At 41.6% G+C, this 24,755-nt stretch overlaps 1 protein-coding gene across 35 annotated transcripts in view; it reads right to left on the bottom strand.

Annotated features, from left to right (window-relative positions):
• Positions 1-24,755, bottom strand: part of ANK3 (ankyrin 3) — a 592,702-nt gene that overhangs the window by 68,653 nt on the left and 499,294 nt on the right. For 19 of the 35 annotated variants that reach the window (XM_031956914.1, XM_031956919.1, XM_031956910.1 and 16 more), the window contains 5 exons: positions 23,578-23,589; positions 20,432-20,534; positions 7,111-7,217; positions 2,850-2,882; positions 123-347 (listed from right to left, as the gene is read on the bottom strand). In XM_031956914.1, coding sequence (XP_031812774.1) covers positions 123-347; positions 2,850-2,882; positions 7,111-7,217; positions 20,432-20,534; positions 23,578-23,589 — 480 coding nt within the window. The remainder of the gene's footprint in view (positions 1-122; positions 348-2,849; positions 2,883-7,110; positions 7,218-20,431; positions 20,535-23,577; positions 23,590-24,755) is intronic. The other 16 variants (XM_031956926.1, XM_031956932.1, XM_031956936.1 and 13 more) reach the window with 6 other exon arrangements.

Genomic DNA, 24,755 nt, shown 5'->3' with positions numbered 1-24,755 from the left:
GCGCTCTCAGTTAAGATGCTCAAACCAAGTAGTTCTAGTGGTTAACTACTTGAGGTCACGAGGGTAAAGAAAATAAAAAATGGGGTGAGAGAGCCAGAAAGGAAACCGAGGAAACGACTCACCCTAAGAATTGTGCCCCCGCAGGCCCCATTTCTACCAGCCTACTGGCTAATCCCTCTCCTTCCACCATGGGGGGTGGGTTGGCCAGCTTATGTCTCTTTACCAATCGGCAAGTGATGCGAGTGGGCGCCGTGCACTTGCGTGGGGGGATAATGATTCTCATTCCGTGATGGCGGCTTCCTCTCATGGAGCCCCCCCGGGCGTCCACCATAAAACTCACCAGGAACCTGCAGAAGGGAAGGAGCAGAGGTCAGCAGAAATCACGCAGGAGATGCTCACTTACCACACCAAATGCCAAAGTGAAAAAGTAGGAATGGAGAACAGGAAATTTACTCTTGTTCTAAGGGTTCACTGGTGAATTGACTTTTTTTAAAGGGGAGCAGGGGAGATTGCTCTTACGTTTACTATATGCATGCTAATGCTCAAACAACATATAGGTTACTATTATTATTATGAGTAATAGTAATAACAAAGCAGAGTTTATTAATAATAGCAAATCATCCAATAAGAAAAAGCAGGATTAAAGCTATTTTTCTTTAAAGGTATTCAAACTAACAGTAAGCTTGGGTTAAGAAAGGCTTCCGGGGGCAGTGGATAGAGCACCAGTCTTGAAGTCAGGAGGACCCGAGTTCAAATCTGGTCTCAGACACTTCCTGGCTATGTGACCCTGGGCAAGTCACTTAACCCTAATTGCCTTAGCAAAAAAAAAAAAAAAGAAAGAAAGGTTTCCAGATAATCCAATTAACCAACTGAAACCCTTAACTATAATGGCAACTTTAAAATTTGAAATGTTTCTCCCAGCCCTATAAATCCTTCTTACCCAACCTCATATCGACTACATGAGGTAAAATAAATGTTATTTCGCATCTTGAAGATACAGTCATCTGAGCAGTGAGTTAAACTATGTTATCAGAAGGTCCAATGTAAGCTCAGGGGCTGTTAATGGGACTCTGGAATTCTGGGTCTTGCATACAGAGCAAAAAGGACCCAGGTCTTTCTTCTCCCTCCCTGGTTAGTGCCGGAAGACAAGGTAGTCTCTTCTACATTGTCCAAACTTCTACAAAGCAAAAAATGAGCCCAAAATGCACAGGGTCCGAGCCAGGAAGGGGAGAACAGAAGCACTGCATTGCCTTCTAATTAATCAGCATGTGGAGCTGCAGAGGCTGGAGTAAGCCCATTAGAAGGTATGGTCTGGTGCTAATGATCGGTAATTAGAGAATAGTTCAAATAGCTAGAATACTTTCAGAGGATGGAATCCACTCCATTTTTTTTTTCCATTTAAAAAATGCTTCAAACTTATAGTAGAGCGAATTCAAAACACCGTTCCATTTCTTTGGACCGATTCTCATTTCTGTCACCTTCCTCTCCTTTGAAGAAAAAAGTTTTCTACTAATGGACACAGAAATATGCCAGGAAGGGGAGAGGGTAACTTTTTTTAAAACAATTCTGAGCTCCCAGAGGGCTCTTCCCTAGCTACAAGGCCTTAGATATGTCATTTACAACCTACCTGGGTCTCATCTGGAAAGTCAGGCTTTGGGCCAAATGACTTTGTACCCTCCATTCTTGCTCTAAAGCTGGGTAGGCTCTCCCTGAAATGCTTTGTGCAGCAGAATTTAAAAAGGGATTCAAAATCCTCTGCTGAAACTCAACAGTATTTACTGGTAAAATCAGGTTGTGATTGAGAGAGATTAGCAAGCGAGCGTGAGTTAGCAAACAGCTCTGGGCTAATAACAACCTGGGCTTACAAGGACTCTTGTCTCACTGTTTCCTACTGCAACAGGCTAGTGTTTCCACCGATGGATTCGTGTTTGCCCTTGCAAGGCCCGGGCTTTCTGGACAGCCCAGTCATCTCAGATCTCAAGATTGGCTCGTGGAACATGTTTATGGAATGCTCCACACCATGGGGGAGGGCAGCGCTGTTCTTACAACTGATAAGAAGCACTGCCCTAAAGGAGCATTCACTCAACAGACCCATGTAGAGTCGATTAGCAGCCATGATTACTTATTTTATATTTCTATTTTATTGATACTGATGTCGTTTATCATTATCTAAATTTATTATGTGTGTTCGATATCTTACTTATATCTTTGTGTACTTGGATCTAAATTAGTTATAATATATAAAATAAGTTCTGTTAATATAGTTATCATATTAATATATTATAGATGAACATATATCCACAATCAAATGACCCAAGAGATAAGAAACAAATAATTTGCAAGATGATTTCGAAGCTAAACCGGGGCAGTCTCTGTGCTCTTTCCAAGCACCCTGTGCATTGTTGGAGCTCATCAAATGCCATCTATAATTCTGAGGTTTCCAGTTTCATAGTTGTTGAATGACATCTGCCCCCTAATGCCCTCGATCTGCTAGGGACATGTGGACTTCGGTTTGGCAACATTTTGGAAGAAGAACGATTCATGCCCTCAACCCACCTTCCTTACAAATTATTTCCTTCCCAAGAAGATCTCGTACCCGGGAATTTAAAGGTTAATTAGTAGGTGTTGTTTTGTAGCATTAGGGACGGCATAAACGTCAAGAACAGCACGAGTTTGGAAAACCAAACCTAAAGTTTTGCTACCGAGCGAATGGTTCTAGTTTTAAAGACAGCACAAGACAAATGCTGGTGTACTACAGACATCTACACATCTAACTGTGGGGAAAGAAGGCACATCGATTCAAAAGAAAATCACGGAGGATGATTTCACATAAAGGACACAGTTATCACCTTGAATCATACTGGGGAAGTGGAGAGGAACAGCTGCAAAATAATTTAGAAAGCAAATGGGAAAATTAATATAAGATAATTAGAAGCAAGCAACAGAAAATGTCAATGAGCAAAGGAAAAAAGTAACCATCAGAAAAATAAAACACCAAGGTCTCTGTGGGCCAAGTTCAAACACGTTTTCCCTGGATGACCAATGGAAATTTTCCAATGATTTTCACTGGAATTCTGAACATCTCTCCCAAACATTCTAAGGTTCAGAAGCTTCCTCTTACACTCCCAGAATTTGGATCTGAAGGCCAACTCTCCTCCCTTCTGTGTTCCTATGCAGATCTATTGCCTCCAGAAGGAACTGAAAAGAAACAGGAGAGTAGAGCCGAGAGTGGTTCAACATGAAATACACAGCGTAATGTGGAGCTTTGTTTCATGTCTGTGAGGATTCCCTGGGCTGTGTGCTTCCTTGTCAGCTCTATCCATACACAAGGTGAGTCCTCTCCTTTCCTTTTAGACGTAGAATAAACAAGCAGTGCCAGCTTTATGGGCCAGCCCTGAGTTCTGAAAGCTCCTCTGTGCCTTGGCTTGGAGCTCTGAAGGCATTTTCCCAGAGGCACAATCTCTCACAGGATATTAATAATAGCTGGCATTAATAATAGCTGGTATAGAGAGGACACTTTAAGGTTTCCAAAGTGACTTATACACATGAGTCAGGCAAACACCATGGGAACTATTATTATCTCCTCTTTACAGAGTAGGAAACAGAATCTCAGAGGTTAAAGGGACTTTCCTGTGGTCATTTATAGCTCACAGATGTCAGAGGCAGAATTCAAACTCGAGTCTTCATGAGTCCAAATGGAGCAGTACTGTAGTCAACTTGTCCATTAATTTCAGTCTCTTTGGGTCCCCTTTTGGGGTCCTTCCTTCCTTCCCTCCTCCCTCCTTCTTTCCTCCCTCCCTCCCTCCTTCCTTCCTTCCTCCCTTTCTTTTTTTCTCTCTGTCTCTCTCTTTCTTTGCTTTTTTTTTTTTTTTGGGCTGAGGCAATTGGGATTAAGTCACTTGCCCAGGGTCACACAGCTAGGAAGTGTTAAATGTCTGAGGCCAGATTTAAACTCAGGTCCTCCTGACTTCAGGACTGGTGCACTATCCACTGTGCCATCTGGCTGCTCCGTTTGGAGTTTTCTTGACAGAGATTTTAGAGTTGTTGGCCATTTTATTATCCAGCTCATTTTACGGATGGGGAAACTGAGGCACACCGCGTAAAGTGACTTATCCAGGGTCACATACCTAGTAAGTGTCTGAGACAAGATTTGAGAGGGAGCTGAGATGGACTTCAGAGGCCATGTGCTCCAATCTTCTCACTTGACAGAGAAGGAATCTGAGATCCAGACTCATTAAGTTAAGTGACTTGTACTCAAACACTAAGCACCAGAGGTTGGATTTGAATTTAAGGTCTCCCAGGGATCTCTCTACTGAGCCCTGCAAACCAGAACTGTAAGGGAAGGAGAGCATCTGGGGAGCTTAGGATGGTGAGAAAGAAATAGAAACAAGGAAATACAAAAGAAAAGTGAATAATGGTAGAGTAAGGAAGTATCTAGGACGGAGCAAGAAGAAAAGGACTGAAGGGATTCTGGGACAAGTAAGTTGTCTGTCTGTCTCAGTTTCCTCACTTGTAAAATGTGGATAATAATAACAGTTAGCTGCCAGAGTTTTTGTAAGGAAAGTGGGATATTTGTAAAGTGCTTTATAAACTGCAGAGAATGATATAAATGTCAGCCTAACAAATACTTGTGAAATGACTTAAAGCTTCACGGCTTCTGCTGTAGAAGCACTCTCTTCACCAAATTAAATAGTAATTCAATAACTATTTGCTTTTTTTTTTGGACAAGACATCCCACGGGAGCATCTTTCTGGTGAAGATTTCCCTTTTAACTGAGCCCAACTGTTCTTGAGATGAGAGAATTCTGGACTACTGGAGACCCATCCTAGTGTCTGCTTGGGAGGAGTCAAACATCAGAGCTTGGGCCCTGCTGACATAACCTCTGAAACCCCCAAGCCAGAGGAGAAATCCAGGAATCCTCAAGGGGAAGGGAGTTCAGTGGGCAGGCAAATGCACTCGGGGACCTGCTCTTGGGCCCTTCAGCTTCAGGGTCTCTAGCCAACTCTGAGACTGGATAGAGGGAATTTCCTCCATGGAAGTTGTCCATGCCAGTAAATATGTCTTTTTTATTAAAAATAAAATAGATAAAATCCAACCCAACTGCCTAAGTATTCATTTCACAGTCAATGGTCACACAGCCTTTTGGTATCTACAAAAATCACTCTTATTTTGTTTTACTGATAAAGCCACTCAATTCTTGCTGGCAAAGTTTCTATAAGGCAGCTAGGAATGGAGTGCCGGGTCTAGAGTCAAGAAAACTCATCTTCTTCCTGATGACCCGAAAGTCGCTTAACCCTAATGGCCTCAGTTTCCTCATCTCTAAAAGGGAAGTGGCAAACCACTCCAGCATCTTTGCTGAGAAAACTCCAAATGGGCTCACAAGAGAGAGAAAAACAACTGAACAACAAAAAGACCACACTCTGATTTCTCTAGATGCCCATCTCAATGCCCGTTCACTGCTTCCTTACGCAGTCTTACCATGTTTCACTTTGTATTGTTGTTCTAAGTAGGACTTGGATATGTGTTCTATCTCCATCCCTCTCCCCAGACCAGAAGCTCCCTGAGGGAAGGTACCACATCTGGCTAAACTCCACATCAGTCCAAGCTCTTGCCACAGTGATCTACATAGAGAAGGGCCTTTATAGAAGAGAATTCAATGGGACCCAAACCAGGAAATGGCAAGATCTAAGATCTCTTGCCTTTCAAGCCTCCCAGGGCAGACCCAAGTTTTCACAGGCGTGAATGTTCCCTCCATGAGCCTGCTCCCAGGAGCACGGATATAGGGCCTAAAAGGCCAGCTTATATCAAAAATGGGAAGACTGCACTGTGGGGAACGTGATTTAACAGCAGTCCCCTATGTACCATCAGATGTGGTCTCTCTGATTCCATGTTCTTTCCAACATGAAAATGAGACCTATGGAAGGGAGGTGGATTAGCCAACGGCACACAGATAATAAATAGTAAGAGTATAGTTAAACGAGAGGTCCCCTTTCCGGTGCCAAAGGCCATCTCTCCAGCCTTATCCCATCCCCAGACAGGCCTTCTCACTCTCAGATTTATCCAACTTCTCTGCTACCCGATCAAGTACTTATGAAGTACCTACCATGTACTCTGAACCGCTTGTATTTTAGCACAATGTATGGTGCATTTTTGCTTCCTTGCAGTTTTATTTATTTTTAAAATAGTGGCGTGGGATAAGAGCTTGATTTAATGGACAGATTACTGCAACGACAGAATTCCCGAGTTTGAATTTCACCTCTGACGCTTTCTCCCTGTGTCAAAGTGGTCAAATCACTTAACCCCTTTGAGATGAAAGAAATTCTCCAAGATTTATCTACTAATTTATCAGTGGGGTATGACTGCGGATCCTTGACATGGTGACATAATTGGCTCATATACATCCATCTGAATCAAGCAGCAAGTTTTAGGCATTTAGCAGAAAAGTAAAGGATTCTTACTGGGTTGACTAAGGGAATGACTTTTGGCTCACAATTGAATATTCTTTTTATAAGGGATGGAACAAAATTAACTTTTAGCTAAAACTCAGGCTCCCATTTTTTTTTTTTTGGGGGGGGGGGACAGAGAAGGGAATAAAAAACCATCAGTATTTAGTAGTTACTTAAGCAACATCTCATGTTATCAAAATCGCCCCCTTTAACATTAAAAGCAAACCACCAAACAGAACAACAAAGCAGCTTAACACATTTTTCAGCATTTCATTCTTTCTTGATGGATCCCAGTTAAGATTTTCTAGCTGGATTCATAAAAGCCAACCCCAAGGTAGTAAATTTGAAGTATCCTACGGAGGAAGTGCTCACGTACGCTCTTGTCGTACCAGTCCCTCATGTTGATAGACTCTTCCTTCCAAAATATTACAGGGTAAAATGGCAGAAGGGAACTATTTACAAAACTCCGCCCACCTAACAGTATGCTTGCAAGGCACTCGAATGCAGAGCAAATGACTTCAACAGTTTTAGTAAGCATTTTGGGCTCACCTATTTCTTGCCTAAATAGTATGTCAAGTCAGATTTACAAGTCTCAGGAAACAAAAGCTTTTTTAAAAAAATTTTTACATTTAACAAGGAAGATAAAACCACTTAGGTGACTTACCCAGAGTGAATGGGGCTCGAGACAAGGTTAACATTGTCCAGAGTGTCTGCAGCCCAGCTATAATGCCTAAGAGAATCGGAATCGAATTCCCTTGTAAATGTCAGGTGCTGAAAAACAAAAAGGGCAGAATTCTCATTAAATGCCCCATCTTCTCCAACACATGCTTCTCATTAGGACGCAGTTTTCCGACTTTCAACCTAAATCTGATTTCCTTTCCCTTTCCCCTTTAACTCAAGAGGCCAGCTGTGGAGTCCAAGGTCATTAAAGATGGCAGGTGGAATTTAGGTATTGACAAACATTTCTATGTTATGTTTTACTCTCTGGGTAATGAAATTGTTCCATCTCTATAGATTATACATTTATTTATGGGTATTCATGTTGTCTCGCCAAAGAACACTCTCCATCTTCTGCAAGAAGCCTTTCCCCATCATCCCTCTTGATGCTAGGGCACTCCCTCCAAGGATTTATCCTGTATACCTCTTGTCTGTGGATAATTGTTTATTGTCTTGATGGTGAGCTTCTTGAGAGCTGACTTTTGCCTCTCTTTGTAACTCCAACCCTTAGCCCAAAGCCTGACATACAGGAGGCACTTAATAACTGTTTGTTGCTTTGATAAGGATAGGGACTGGTTTTTTTTGTTTGTTTGTTTTGTTTTGTCTTTTGCCCAAAATAATGCCGGATATAAAACAGGTCCTAAATAAATGCTCGATTGATTGACTGATGCTACTTCCACCCAGGAACAGGAAAAAAATGCCAATAATCTCAATCCCAATTTTATAATTTATTTTATAATTTCAAATTGTCTCCAATTGTTTCAGCAAAAGTGACTTTTGTTTCACAATTAAATCTTTTAACTTAGATTAAATTAATCTAAATAGCACTATACACTATATATCTATATCTATATAAAGTACCTTTCTTAGGGAGATAGTTATTTGATCTAGAAGATCAAATAATAATAGGTTGAAAAATCTTTTATCTAGAAAAATCATCCTCAGGTGAGGAGATAGTTTTGCCATTCCTGTTCATTCTGTCACTTGGAAGCTAAGATCCAGAACTCCTGAATAGGGTTAGTGATTGAGTCCGGGAGATTTAAAAAAAAATTAATTTTGCCTAGGATGATAAAAATACAACCTCAACATCATCATAATCTCTAGATGCACCAAATTGGCAATATGAATAAACCACTTGAGAAATAAATAAAAAGTCACTTCAGAAATGGCCCAATTCTACATGGGGGCAACAGATGGACATTACTTCCATTCCATGTGCCCACTATTTGATCTGAGCAGTGGAAGACCTGAGGGAGTTTGCTAACCTTTGGAAAGTGGGGGAAAGAGCTCTCTTTGGGAGTTTAATTAAGTCTGAAGACTGTTCCATTGCTGCAGCCCAAGTCTTTTGGATGGGGGATCCAAAGTAATTTTTATCACAAGGATGCATTTTAAAGAAATTTAATCAATAAATAATATGATGTCACCTTAGTAATTAGAGTAAATTATTTACCTTAAAGTCATGCATGGTAGGAGTTAATTATTGAAACAATCAATCATGTCACACATAAAAGGGCACAAGGACTGCCACACAATATTAATTAATTATTGATTGACCATTAATGAATAGTTAATTAACTGATAATTATTAAGAGCCAGTGAGTTAGCATTGAGGCCCTGGGGGCTAACTTTCCTGACTTTACACTTATTTCCTTCTTCATAAAGGTTATTTAGAGCATCATTTTCCAGTGCCATCTAAGGCCCCACCAGGGTCTATTTTTGCCTTATTTTGGCCTATGGGGCTCATTTCTTTAAATTTATACAACGTCTTCTCTGTGAGATTATTTTAAAAGGATAATTTAAGTATATTGATAAGTCTTGGTAAATTCATACTGCTTTTAGTTAACTGAAACTAAGATCATTATCCCATTATCATTCTTTCCTCATACACACTCACAGCACAGATCTGAATCCTTGTGACCCCATGAACCGTACTGTCCATGAAGTTTTCTTGGCAAACATACCTGAGTGGTTTTGCCATTTTCTTCTCAGTTTATTTTACAGATGAGGAAACTGAGGCAAACAAGACTGAGTGACTTGAGCTATCTAGTCGGGAAGTTATCTTCCCGATTCCAGGCTTGGCGTTCTATCTACAGAGTCATGTAGCTACCTCTGTTTGGCATACAGTAAGTGTTTAATAAATGTTTCTTGAGTGACTGCTATAAACATATGTTCATCATGAACCTGTCTTTGGTTTCCAGCAGAGCCACAGGCTGACGTATGAATGGGTGTCATCAAAACAACCCATCAGAGAATATCAGTGTTGCTAGGCTCGTGTTTATGCCCAAAGTCTGAAACTTGAGATCTTTACAGACGATTCAGAGAGAGCAGGTATGAGCCACTCTGTGTGGCTTCTCTGTCTGAACACTACAGCCAGCATCTCTTCCAGTTTGGAACAGGAAGAAACAGAATTTTTAGGAGAATACTTGGTTTTAGGTTGGCGTGTGCCCATGGTATCTGGGCAGCAAAGCAGAAAAATCTGGATTCAAATGTTGCCTCTAGTACAGATCACCTATGTGACCTTTAGAAAATCTATTATTGGATCATAGATTTAGAGCTGGAAGTGATTGTAGGATCCTTTAGAACTAATCTAAAATAAGCAAGGGACTCTGATCCTCTGCCCTATCCTTGATAGGGCGTCAGGACTTGCCCTATCAATGAAGTAACAGGATTAGTCCAAAGGCCCTGGGGTCAAATGGTTCTCTATCAAACACTGATAGGATTTTCTCCTTAGAGAAGAACCATTTCCATCTGCTTTGCTGCTGCCCCCCAAGGACCAGAGAACCCTTCCTTCTGATGGGTAGCCGGAACTTCCCTTATGTAGTATATTCCCCCTTGGAATGGAAGGTCCTCTGAGAGAAGGAAACCGTCTTACTGTATCCACAGTAAGTGCTAAACAAATGCTTCCTTCATCCGTACAAACGACGGTCAATACATTATATGGATGAATGCTGATGGTCACTTGGGGTCTTGCAACATGAAATGGCATCATGGCACCTACTAGTAAACATCACCATCTGTGTAAAAGCCTGCGATTGATTCACGTTCGCACTCATTCATCCCCTAATGTTTCTTTATTGTGCAATTCCAAGAATAACTAATATCCATCAAGCGAGTGAACCTCTGAAAGTCGGCTTCCTCATCTCTAAAGTGGGGGTGGGAGTGGGAAGCCTTGAACAAAAGGATGGCTAAGGACCTTCCCATGTAAATGGTTTATACACTTCAGAGAGATTTGACCTTTTTCTCCCCTCTCATTTGGCAAAAATTGCAATTTGCTAACTGGTTGACGTGGAAAATAATTATAAAAATGCATATACATATACATACATAGGTAGAGACATATATCTAATACACGTATATGTGAGATATATCTGTGTGTGTGTATATATATGTATATATATATACATATATATACATATATATACACATACAAAAATACACATACAGACACGCCATTATAATTCATTTCTATTAGTATAACAAAGAAACGGCCTGTCAACCCCCATACCACAGGGCGTATTTCTTGACCGGTCTGTGATTTCTTTCCTGGCAGAAATGCCAAGGAGAAACTACCGATTTGCACTACATCTTCTATTTCTCTTCTTACAGTTGCCTCGTGGCACAGAACCGAGAGTCCATGAATTAATTGCTAAGAGTCACAGAGTCAGTATCTACCTACGGCAGAGTTCAGACCTAGGTCTGGGTTATCTGTTCCCCCACATACACTGTCACGCTCATAATGTGTGTCAGTGTGTTTTCAAGCTTTCGGAAGCTTTAGATCCATTTAAAATCTTTATAAAAGTCCTGTTGGGTCAGTGTATTATTCCCACTTCACAAATGGAAAACTGAGGCTTGGTCTTGGAGCCGGGCCCACAATTAGGGCTTTCCTTGCTTCCCTTCTTGTAGATCTTCCTCACGCTCAGAAAGCGGGGTTAGTTAAGGACCGCCTGGGGCTCACTCAGAGTCCAGAAATGGAGAGAATGAGTGTTGCACTGGGCTACCTCAACACCGTTGGGAGCCACACCCGTTTCCATCTGGGGCCTGCTAGTTCTTTCTAGCTCTAAATCCATCCTTCTCCTAAAATAAAAGCGTTCCCCATGGAGAGTCCAAACTCTCCCTGGAAGCCCCGCTCCCTGACTCCGGATAGATTAATGCTTTCCCAAAATAGCTTCTTGCCAGACCTTTGCCCAAGATGAAAGCAGATAGGAAACACACCCATTGACCTAATTATCAGTTGACATCCAGGCTTGGGCCTGGAATATAAGGCCAGGTCTAGAACCAAAATGCTCAAATGAAGGGGCAGCGGGGAATGATTTCAAACGCCAGGAAATTCATTTATTACGCGACAGACGGCCGGTCTCCTCTCAAACTCAGTTCATCTAAAACAAACCCCCCACCTCCCCAACTTCCCAATTCTGTCAAGGGCATCCCCCTTCTGTGGGCTCAGCTTTCCAGCCTCTCCCCAACCAGCCCATCCTTCCGAGCCGCTCCTCTTCGTGTATTCCACATGCACAAGTCATTTCCTCCTCCCTCCAGCTCCCCCAGAATTTAAGTCCCTTAAAGGGAGGGATCAGTCATTCTTTGTGCCTGGGTTTCTGGAGCTCATGTTTACTGAACGGTTGCCATTGACAGTCCCTTCTAATTGGCTGGAAATCTTAGGTAGGTGAATTAAACCTTTAGAAATTCTGCCAGTTAGATCCACGGTTCGCCATGGACAGAATCCCCTGGTGACTTGACTCTGGGGAACAGGAACACTTCCCGGCTGAGCGGTAATTGGAGGAAAGTACAAAATCCTTCCTTTGCTGGAGCAAGAGCCCTTGAAAGATGAAACCTCAAGGATAATGTCACCGTCTGCTAGAAAGCTGACTGATGCCAGGGCAGAATTACTGATGGGCAGCAGCTGAGGATGGGGATGGATGTCCAGTGAACGTTCTTGACGTTTACACTGGGCAGTATTACTCCTCTCCATGTCTCTGTTCTCTTCTTCATGCATTTTTATTTTTTCTAGTTATAGATGTATATTAACTTTTTAATATATTTTTAGCATTTTTCCTAGTTTATATATTTTCATATTATATTTTTTCTAGTTATACATGTATATTAAATTTTTAATATGCATTTTTTAATGAATCAAGTCGGGAGAGAAAATCAGAACAAAAGGAAAGAACCATGAAAGGAAAAAAAAAAACACAGAAAAAAGAACTGAAGCTAGCATGTGTGGATTGACATTCAATCTCCATAGATCTCTTTCTGGATGCAGATAGTGATTTCTATGCAGAGTTTACTGGGATGGCCTTGGACATGCATTCTTTATGCTAAACTAATTATTTTACTTGAGACTAGAACAGCAACTTTCATAAACACTTCCAGCTTTACAATCACTTTTGGCTTTCCAAATCAAACTCATTTTCAAACTAAATTCAGAATATTAACTAAAGTGAACTAGGGGCCGAGAAGGAGAGTGTAGGAGCTGGGACTGGAATAATACAGAGGATTCCAAGGATCTAGACAGAAACTATACATTTTTGGACACGTGGGAATTGGATTTCTTTGATTATGCATGTTTGTTATAAGACTTTATTTGTTTTTTTTTTCTTTTTTTCATTTAGAAAGGGGGAGAAAATAAGATTTTTGTTCAAGGAAAAAATTAAATTACATTCAAAACCAACAGATTTTTCTATCTTAAATCTCTCCTTGGCTTTTTAAAACAAAACTATGACAGTTGTCCAACCTCAGAGAGATGCTGAATATGTCATCTGAACCGTTGCTGGCAAACCTTTCATCTCCAACCGGCCACTCTGTGCTGCCCCATCTGCGCTGAGCCCTCCTCCCTCCCCCATCAATTGCCACCTTCCTGAAGGATGAAACCTTTACACATTCTTTAACAGATAGCCCGAGCCAAAGGTCACACGGTGAGCCAATCTAAGGGAGATAAAGCGCTGGCTGACCCCCGATGGGACGTAGCACAATGCTCAGAGGGGGTCTCAGATCTGCTCTCGGAGAATCGAGCAGAAGGGGCAGATCCCACTGAGATGCTCTTTTCATCTCTAAGCACCGGGATCCTATAACAGGGCTGCCTTTAGAGCTAATGTTTATACAGTGCTTTGAAGTTTGCAGAGCCCTTTGTGGAGAGTCTCAAAACCCTCACAACAACCCAGGGAGGCTGGGGCTGTCATTAAACTCATTTTACAGATGGGAAAACTGAGGCTGATGGAGAGAATAAATGATTTATCCAGGGCCAAATGGATAATGCCCTCCAGAGACAGAGATCATCCTAGAAATACTATGCACTTAGAGAAAGAAGTCATTTCCCTTCCTATTTTCCATACTGTTATTATTATTATTTCTTTTTAACCAAGGGTGCCGCCATTTTCCCCAATACCAGGGTCAGTGCATCTCCATCTTTTCTCCCATATCCAACCAGTTGGAAGTGCTGTTATGACACCTCCACACGTCTCCCACCCATCACCTCTGCCTCTGCTCACCCTAGCTCGGTCCTTAGCCAATCTTGTCTAAAATCACGGCTGGACAAAGACACTGGACTCTCTATTCCTTAAAGCCCCATTTCATCCTCGCTCAGCTTTGTCCGTATCACTGCTCTGCACTGCACAGATGCTCTGAACTCGGGATCATGCCAGCAAAGAGCCTTCTCCTCCAAAGCCTGTGAACGTTCTTGGCAATGGAAAATCGCAAAGAAGTGAGATAATGGAGACCCCTCAGCCCAAACACGGCAAGGACCCCAAAGGGGAGAGCCCTCACATATATGAACTAATTTCTATTTTATTTATAACTTAGTTCCCTCTTCTATAAAAATACTCTCCCTCAACTCCGAACAACCTGTTCAACATCCGAACCCGTGATGTTCTTGTTGACGGTGAATGGTGGGTATGTTCCTGCCCAGTGTTTGGTCTCCCGGTAGGCAGCATGGCACTGCAGAACACTGGCACTGGAGCAAGAAACCAGGGTTTGGGGCTTACTTCAAACTTGTCTGATCTAGGCTAAGTCACATTCCCCGTGCCTCAGTTTCTTCATCTGTAAAATGAGGGGCTGAATCACGACCATTTCTGAGGGCTCTTGCAGCTAGTTTTGTGATTCTGGGACACTGGGAGAGTGGGAGAGACACTGGACTCGGAGGTCTAAAACCATCTGGATTCTAGGCCTATATCATTCACCAAGATGGAGATGTGGTCTTAGGGAAATGGCTCCCCCTTTCCCCCAGCTCTCCAGGGCTGCTGGGAGAATCAAAGGGAGAGAGAATATTTGCAAAACACCCAACAAACCTTAAAACACTTCATAAATGCCAACTAATGCTGCATTTTGCAATTCTTGCTAGCTGTGAGTCATTACTTTCATTTCCCATTTCATGCACACAGAGGAAATCACCCACCCGTCAACATATTCAAGCAAAAATACAACTACTAGGGGGCAGCTAGTGGTGCAGTGGTTAGAGCACCGGCCCTGAAGTCAGGGGGACTTGAGTTCAAATCTGACCTCAGACACTTAACCCCAACTGCCTCAGCAAAAAACCAAACAAAAACCACAACAAAAAGCCATAAAATTATAACCAATCAAAGATGGGTCTCAGCAAGAGTGAACAGACAGTCAGAAGCCAGTCCTGGGGCCCATGTAACAATCTAATGCCAACGTGAAGATTTTGAAAATTCTATATAACTTGGTATTAATAGAAAGGCTGTACCCTGTCCACTGTACCCACCCACCACCATTAAAGCCCCTTAGCTCTGCCCGCTTGCTAAAGCTCTTCCATTCGTCCTCCTTAGGAGAGCTTACTCAGCTAACTCCAGCTTTTCTTGTTCCCTAGATCTGGGGTCCGAGGGTATCCCTAGTTACAGGTGGGAGTGGACTGACTTTACATTTAACGACGGGCAGCGACGCTTCATTCCACACAGGTACCCATAGGCTTTGGGCCAGGCTGTACCTGAGCCAGTGATGCATCCCTTCCTTCCCGGACTTCCTTAGAAGCCGGATTCAGCCCTGCCTCTGACCTCACACCTCCCGATTTCCTCAGCCACAAGGCAATGAGCCGGTGTTTGCATTGTCCATCCCCCATCGAGCTGCCTTCTTCAGCAGAAAAAAAGCCACCTGAGGAGGGTCTATACCCCCCAGTGCCCCGCCCAGGGAAAGCCCATGCCAGAGCCTGTGACTGCTTCCCACCTTACAGCTCCAGTCCATTCTGGGCCAAGGAGCCCTTCTAGCCTCCATCTCATCCATCGCACAATAGATCCTTGAGGGCAAAGCATGTCTCTGTTTAATTCCTTCTAGTAACTGGTGCTGGAGGCTGAAGGCATCTAATAAATATCACCCCAGTTAGGTAATGGGAACGCGCTGAGCTGAGGCTCGTACGCTGATTACACAAGCCACATCAGACCTGTTCTTTTAGCAGCTATGCCGCAAGAGGTGGGAGAACAGTCGGCCCTAGGAACGGCGGACGGCTTTCTTTTGGCTTCCCACCTGTGCGCTCTGAAAGGGACGGTTCCAGCCAGGAGAGCCCCTGGGTGAAAAAGATCTTCACTAGGGATGCTAATTATATTAGTCCCAATTTATATAAATATTTATAGTTTTGGAGCTATTATCAACTATGGTATCTTATTGGACCCCCGAAGCAACCCAATAAAAGGATAGTTTGAAAGGATAAGTGGAGGTAATATTTAGAAAATTGATTTATATAAATATTTATAGTTTTTAAACTATTTTCAATTATGGTATCTTATTGGACCCCCATAGTAACCCAATAAAGAGGATACTTTAAAACGATAAGTGGAGGTAATATATAGGAAATTATCAATTTATATAAATATTTATAGTTTTTAAACTATTTTCAACTATGGTATCTTATTGAATCTCCATAGCAACTCAATAAAAGGATAGTTTGAAAGAATAAGAATAAGTGGATGGCTTACTGTGGACAGGTAATATATAGAAAATGAATTTATATAAATATTTATAGTTTTTAAACTAGTTTCAACTATGGTATCTTATTGAGTTCCCTGTAGTAACCCAATAAAAGGATAGTTTGAAAGAATAAGTAGAGGTAATATATAGAACATTATATAATACACAATGATATAAATGACACAATATATAATGATATGAACTTAAGGTCCCCTTCCGAAGTCATGTCATAGTGCAGATGTGACCCCACATTTCTGAGGGCGAGGCCGGCAGAATCCAAATCCTACTACTCTAGGAAGGGTCCTTGTCTCTGACCAGTGACGTACTGTAGGAGCGATATCTAGGACTAGTCCACTGGTACCAGACTGGATACTGGGGGTGGATTTCTTTGTTACCCAGATATTTACCATTTGCTTCTGAGCTCATCAAGGTCTCTTGTCTTTTCTTGTGTTCCAACACTTAGTAGAGTGCCCCAGCACATAGTAGGTATTTCATAAACACTTATTGACCTACTACTTAGATGGGAAGGGTTTGGGATTTCTGCTAATGGAATCGGAAATGAGTGTCCTTGTAAAATTATCCTTATTACAAAATCCTATGGAAAGAGCTAGGAACTAAGAGGTCGGGGTCATTTCCCAGCTAACTGGAGCAAATCACTTCAACCACAAAATGCAGGGTTTGAATTGGCTGAATTCTACGATCTCTTTGTCTCTGACAGTTAATAATTCTACATGTTAGAATTAATATTGATACATAGATCTGGAAGCACTTGATAAACAATCCTCAGAGACGAAGTGGGAGCGGATTAATCTCTACTAAATTGAACAGAACTTTTATGATAAGAGAATGACCTGGACTCTGGGAGAATTCGAATACAACACACAAATGACTGACTATATAAAAAACGAAAAATCTTCTCAATCCCTGGATAATCTGGCCCATCTGGGAAAAGTCCTCAATACTAGCATGTATTCATTTCAGAACTGATCATCTTCATCTTTCTGTCTACCCACTAAAGAGAGGCTTTTCTTTCTCATTCCGTATTCTTTATAGAATCTCAGAAAGGTAGAAGGAATCTCAGAAAGGTTGAGGGGCCCATTGGAAAAGGCAGATCAGTAGCTTAAATTTTACCTCTGCTTAACTTAACCTTTATGAGGCTTAGTTCCTTACCTTGGCAACTAGGTGACACAATAGATATAAATCAGATGTAAGTTAAAAACCTGCCTTAGGCACTTACTAGTTATGTGACTCTGGGAAGTCACTTAGCCCTTGTCAAAGTTTCCCCATCTGCAAAATGGGGATAATAATAGGATTATTGTGAGGATAGGATATTTGCAAAGTGCTTTGCAAACTTTAAGACTAGCATGTAAATGCTAGCTATTTATTATTATTTGAATTTTCTAAGAAGATAGCTCTTCCGTAGGGATCCCTTCATTTTATAGGAAAGGCAACAAGTGAGGAAGTCTAAAACGAAGGCATCTGTCCAAAGTCAAAAACAGATACACGGGGAATGTAAATGGGAGTGCAGAATTTTGAAATCCCCAGAAAGGGGAGAGAGAGGACAAATTAGAAAGAATATAGCATCTATCTGACTATGACACTGACAGGATCTGAGTCAAGGACAGACGCTTTCCTCCAAAGCAGAGGCCAGGTAAATGGTGGTTGAATGGAAAAATGAATGAATGCCCTCCTACCAAGAAGCCCCCGGGCCTCTATTTTCCCCTGAAACCTCAAACTGCCCAAATATTGCCCCTTATATCATCAGAGCAAGGCCAGTTTGGGGAGGAGCTAACACAAGAGGGTATGAATAGAACTGACTAACTCTGGGATTCCTGTTTGTGTTACTGCTAAAATATTTATACACCATTGAATGATTCACATGCTGAAACCAGGCGAATGTTTGGGACTCAGGCCTCCGTCTGCACGAACGAGCGTGATCATTTATCTGACTCTGGTTTTCACCATCACCTTAGAGAATCTGCTCAGTTAGCTCCGAGTGCTAAATCCGGGGTCTCGAGCTTTCATCAAGGACAAAAGCACGTTCTTGTGAGAATCTTCACTAAGGCACAGTGTCCTCGGAACCCTTTCACAGTTATATCCTGACTAACATTAATAACTCTTATTTACTATACGCCAGGCTCGATACATAGTTGATCCTAAAAACACCTCTGGAAGGTAGGTGCGATTATTCTCATTTTACATATGAGGAAACTGAGGCAATTAAGAGGTTGAATGACTTGCTTAGAGTCACACAGTTAATAAGTGAATGAGTCAAATTTACTCGGGTCTTCCTGACTCCAGGCTGGTTTTCCTAACTAATATTAACCTATCACTTGATCTATAGGACCTGAATTCAAATCTTATTTCTGCAACTTGCTATCTGTGTGGCCCAGGAAATAAGTCACTTCACTTCTGTTTGGCTCATTTGCCAAAAAGGGAGGTTGGACTATAACGGCCTCAGAGATCCTTTTCAGCTCTAGATTTAACGGCCTCCGAGATCCTTATCAGCTCTAGATTTATGATTTTATTCTAAGTCTTTCTCGATAGTTCAATCTTTCCCATTTTGAACACGGAGATCGTGGAATTTACATGTTCTGACAAGTGGCCACAGTTAAGCAGGTAAAATGAAATTATAATGCAATGAAATGATAAATGCAGCCCTCATTTCTATCTTTCATCCAATTCCCTCCCCAATGAGGGTCACCAATTCTCGACCAATTTTCAGCCACAAGTATAATCCAATTATCAGGCCATTGCCTCGTCTTAAGCAAAAATAACATTGTCTGCACTTGGGCTGAACATCACCTCAAAGACTGCCTTGCCATGGGCCTGCTGGCGAACCCTCGCCACGCCCGCCATGATTTTACAATGGACTTTTGTCTGTCAGAATATTGAATAACCACAACATTCATCTCTGGGAGGCTGAGGGCTTGAGAACTTTCCAGCTGACATAAAATAATAGCATATTTATTGGATGTTATTTGTCTCCTGCAGTCCGGTCTACACCCTGATGCAGCTCTGTCTGGGAACAACATTTCTAGACAGGAGGGAGCCTCAAATCCTGGTTGCTCAATGAATAACCTTTAACTTGGCTGGGACAGATGATCTCATACCTGTCTGTTCTAGCTGCTGAATGGACCAAAGTTTGCAGGGTACAGTGTCAATGTCCTGAAAAAGAAGCTACACACCCCAAACAGTTTGCTCTCAGAGCAGCCTGAGCTCTGAGTCTCCATTTCCCTCCCCAACTGATTCTTCTTTTCCCTGTGGCTTCAATCAATCAATCAACAAGCATTTGATTTCCTATGTTATTGCACTGAGCTGGCATGCAAAAATCCAGGGTTTTAAGGAAGTCATATAAACAGAAGAGGAATTTAATTGCCTGGAAGGCACAGTTCCAATGGGAAGCTTATCTTGAAGCTTACCCTTTTATCACAAGCAACATCAAAAGGCCTCAATACAAGAGCAGTGGAGTTATAATAGTTTTTCTTTCTTTCTTTCTTTCTTTTTTTTATAGCTCTTTTTCCCCCAACACAAGCAAAGATAGTTTTCAATATTCACCTGTGAAAAACCTCATGTTTCAAATTTTTCTCCCTGCCTCCCCTCTCACCCATCCCATAATCAGCAAGCAATCTGATCTAGATTAAACATGTGCAATTCTTCTAAACATATTTCCATATTCATCATGCTGTGCAAGAAAAATCAGATCAAAATGGAAAAAAAAAAGCAAACAATATCAACAAAAACGTTATAACATTTTTTAACCAAGATCAATCTTTCAAGATGCCATCATGGAGACAATCAATATTCTGCTTAACAGGGAGCCTTTGAATAATGCTGGATTAATATGTAACCTTACAGATTTGTAAGGTGAACCTGAGAGAACTAGGGGTTCGGGATGTCTTGGAACTTTTCCTCTGGAAACGACCATTTTTAATCTCCATTTCTACCAGTATTTCCTTCCAAGAGACAACCACTAAAAAGCTGTCCTTAGAGTGAGGGAGACCCATGTTCAAACCCTTCCTCTCAGGCTCATCCTGAGTGTGTGGCCTTGGCCAAATCTTTTAAGTTCTCAGGGTCCTCGGGCAATTCTTGATGACTTCAAGTTACAGAAAAGTATCAACCTGTTCTGGTAAAGGGCATTTCCTCACTTGGAGTTTCCTAACTCAATGAAATTATAAAATCTAGCCCTTATTTCTATGCTTCAGGCAATTCCCTCCCTGATAAGGGTCAACTAATTTTCAGCAACTAATTTTCAACACTGATTATCAGGCCATTGCCTTGGCTTAATCAAAGTTAAAAGCAAAGGGAGAAAGGCAGCAATTACAGACGAATAATTGAAGCTGATAAAAACGGTTGCCTACCTGATCCTTTGAAGGCACCAGCAATTCTTCAATCATCATGCTGTCCCGGGCGTAAGAGCTTCGGTTCAGCGTGTAAGACCTATCCGAACTGAAGGAGCGGAGGCTGTTGTATTTACAGTTAACCATTCAACAGAGCCAGATGATGGTGATGAGATGAATAAAAAATAAATTAATGCATGCAACTTCCAGGGAACAGCCAAAGATGAGACTCACTGAACGGACAGACTGGACACTGACAAAAAGGACTCACGAAGGGAGTATTTTATGTCCTGAGAAATGGTTTTCTGGTTATCAATTTTCCTGTGACTAGCTCTGGTTTAAAATAAGGCCAGCTGCTTAAGAAAAACTGGCAAAAAGATGACTTCTTCAGATATTTCACTGTGAAAATGGAACCAAAGTCCGACCCTTTCATTGAATGAAGGGAGCTGAAATCTGAAGCAGGGAGTCTGCTCATGTCAGGAATTTCCCTTTTTTATGGTGCAATAGATGTCTTGATTTTGAGGGGGGATTCTGGACTACGGTCACAGCTCTGAGTTTTCATTTCTTTCTCTTTTTAGAGAGCCACTTGTTGGACTCAATGGTCCTTCTTTGCTTAAGGGCATCTGTGAATCAACCTGGAGTTTGTTGACATTCAAAGGATGGGCTTGGGTTTATTATCTGCCATTCACAGAGGGGAGGAATCAACTGACAATCATCAGGTATTATTAAGAGTCTGCCAGGCCCTGGACTAGATACAGAGAATCCAAAATCAAAGGACAGTGGGCAAGTATCTGGTTCCTCTAAAGGGACTGGCTAGTTTTCAGGAAAAAGTTGAGTCTTTCCTGAGGATGTCACTGCTTATAACTGTTCCCCTTCTTTCTTTTGATGACTCATTGTCCAATCTCCATCCTAGCTTTTCACCATCTTCTCCTCAGCACCCTTTCTCTATTCCCAATCTCTATTTCCTGTACTTGTCATGGTGCAGATGCCACGATTGTTTTCTCCTCACTGTGAATCAGAATTGATCTTATCCGACCCTTATAATCTATGATGTCAGGGAATGGTTTTTAAGGGCATATGGGGAAGCAAGAAGAGAAAATAGAAAAAAGGACAGGGGGGAGAGAAAAAGTATTTATATGGCACTTACTATGTGCCAGCTAAGTATTTTTATATATTATCTCATGTGATCTTCATTATCGCCATGTTATGGTTGAGGCAACTGTGCAAGTTAAAGTAAACAGAGGTGGAGTGACTAGTTCACGCATCTCAAACTGCATTTGAACTCAGGTCTTCCCGTCTCCAAGCCAAGACTCTACCCACTGTGCCATGGAGACATGTCCTTTTCGGCTCAGTAGGACCACTGAATTCTGGCAGAGGAATCGAGGCACCCAATCGTCCCAGCCCACATCCTGCCTCGCCGTCTCCTTCCCCAGCTCCAGGATTATGTGACTACCCTTGGTTCTTGGGGCACCCAGCTCATGACCCAAGTCAACCTCCGATTTATAACAGTAAAAGCATCCAGACACTCCCACTTCCTATCCATAACGCAGTATAATTTACACCGTGTCCTCCCTCTCCTCTGACACTGTAAACTTTCCAAGGACAGGGAGTTATTGAGTTTGTAACCATTACTTTCCCAGCACTGGGGCAGTGGGGGTGGGTGGGGGAGGAAATAGCACAGCTATGTTCCCTACCTACATGATGTGAATAAGGGGGAAACGGGAAGAGCCTTCCACTCCGTTACAACTTTCTGCCTAATTTCTGAAGGTCATGATATAGATGATCATCTCTAAGCAATCCTTCTTGGGAATGTAAGTCCCTTGAGGGCAGGGGACTCTGTCATCCCACAACCTAGAAGTTGCTTCAAAAATTCACATTGAACTGAATTATTGATCTTTCTGCAAAGACTCCTGGAGAATCAACAGAAGAAGGTATAAGGGACTCAATCAATAAATGCATAAGGTCTTTTTTATCTAAGTCAAAAGCAAGACTGATCCTCAAAAGTCCACAAGAACACTAAGGAAGAGGACTATGCCCTAACAAGAAAACCTAGAGCTCAGTCTTCTGTTCCTAGATGACACTCAATTATATCCAGGGATAAGAGATAAGGGCAAGAGAGCGGCCAAGGCTGGTCAGGTGTCCTCCCAACTTCTCGATAAGAGATAAAGGCCAAGCTGCCCTGTGCAAAGGGGTACAGCTATTGACTTCTCCACATCAGCTTTAAGGGATCGCTCTTCTCAATTATTTGACTCCTTTCTTTTATTCATGAGATTAGAGGAGGTAGATTAGAATAGCCCAGTGGAAAGAATGGGCATTGGCTGGGGTCATCAGATCTGAGTTCAAATGCTGTTTGAGGGAGTTACATTACACAGTCTTTTTAGCCCGAGATCTATGATCATTTTGGGGAAAAGAATCTCTAATTAAAAAAAAAAAAAAAAAGGGTTAATATTTCCTGAGACCTCCACCTTCTACCCCATCTTACACAGGAGCGACAACTAGAAAATAGAGACATTGAGTGTGAGCTTGAAAAAATGCTTTCTTTCTGAGCAAGAGGGATATGAGAGGTTGATTTTTTTTCATACTGACAAATTTAAATTTACCTATAACTTTCATTTGTTTTACTCTGAATTATTCAAATAGATAAGTGCAGATTTCCCCCTCTAAAACCAGAGTTTTTGCTCTCACATTTGGGGTGGCGGGAAGCCTAACATATTAAACTGTGTGTGGCTGTCAGGATACCCTGAAAGTTATTTGGGGGAAATATTAGAAAAACACATGCTTCATGTCTCAAAAAATGTGTTATGTGCCTAAAAGCTCAAATAAGATAGCATCCAGCAAACAAACGGGCCTTTAGGAAAATTATTTGCTCAATTTAAAGACCTGCCATGATTTCATGCGCTTCATATAATTTGTTAATTGAATTATAGTCCTTAAGCATTCGTTTCATTTCTTCCAATATTTTTGCCCCCAATTCTGGCCATTTCTGATCAGGGACTCTAAAACCAATCAAGTCACTTGTTAATTTGCCAAAAATCACGAAACTTGCTAAAGCGGAGCACAAAATAAAAATCACATCACGACACATCACAATGCTGAAAAATAAAAATAAAAATAAGCAGGGGGGGGAATGGGAAGAAATGCAATAAGGATGCCACAAATCTTCTTACCTGATCTTAGGACTATTTTAAAGAATTTATAGGGGAGAAGAAGTAGGAGAAATAGAAAGCAAAGAATCAGACAAGAAAAAGAAAAAAAAAATGTATGATTGAGTGACTTACACATTTTTTGTTTTCATTTTTTAAATGTTACACTCAGAATAGTTTACTTGATAAACCCACGACACTCTTTTGTTTTGTTTCGAAACCATAAGCATCGGAGAGCTTGAGACTTATTTATTTATTTTATGTATGTCTGAGCATAACATATGCCGACGTAAAAATGAATTACGTACATGTAGCGACAAATAATAATGGTGCCGTTGAAATCGAAACGTGAAAGCCTTAGCACTCCCACAAAAAGCCAAAATCAAAATCAAAACCTCACGTCTTGGGGAAACCTCGGTCTCGGGTCTCCTTTGGGGATGTCAGCTCAACAGTCGCGTCTCCACATTGATACACCCACACGGGATGGGGAGACAGCTGAATATTGGACAGAGTGCACGCTCTCTAAACAGAGCTGTGAGGATGAAGACCGTGTTTCTTCGCTAACATTTATATAAAGTTTGCAAAGGGGTTTGTGTGTAATCTCAATCTTTATGGAAGGCATTGACTGACAGGTAAACACTGGTCTACCAAAAAAACAAATAAAACAAACACAAAAAAATTTCCACCAATAACACTAAAAACCAAACCGTTCTGGACTGTTGGGGTTATTAACATGGGTGCTCCCTGTGATAACTTTTACTGCCTATGGCTTTTATCAGTCACTCTGCGGACCCCATTAAGACTATTTTAGGATCTCTTAACAGAAGTATTTGTAAACTGGAAACTTTATCAGATTACAAGAATTTAGAAATACTGGAAGAGATACCATCCTACAGGGAGAGAGCCTGTTTGGAAGAGATCTCCTCCCCAGCTAAGGCCGCCCAGCCTAGGAGCGCAGAAGAGGGAGGACAAACACCCAAGCTTTACTTTGTGGGAAGTGCCATTCATTCACTGGGAGACAATGAAACTTTACAGCAGATCATTAAACTATAGGAAAATGTCTGGAGGGCTCTGGCTTGGGAGGTTTAATTATTAGCTTCAAAATAACTCGACTGTCAGCAAACACACTGTTAATCCACAACAGGGCAAGAGCAGTCTCCAAATAGAGCGTGGAGTCTTGCTTCTCTCAGGCAGGACAGAGC

This window comes from Sarcophilus harrisii, chromosome 2, assembly GCF_902635505.1.
Source record: "Sarcophilus harrisii chromosome 2, mSarHar1.11, whole genome shotgun sequence".
Lineage (NCBI taxonomy): Eukaryota > Metazoa > Chordata > Mammalia > Dasyuromorphia > Dasyuridae > Sarcophilus > Sarcophilus harrisii.
This window is presented reverse-complemented; position numbering and strand designations above follow the sequence as displayed.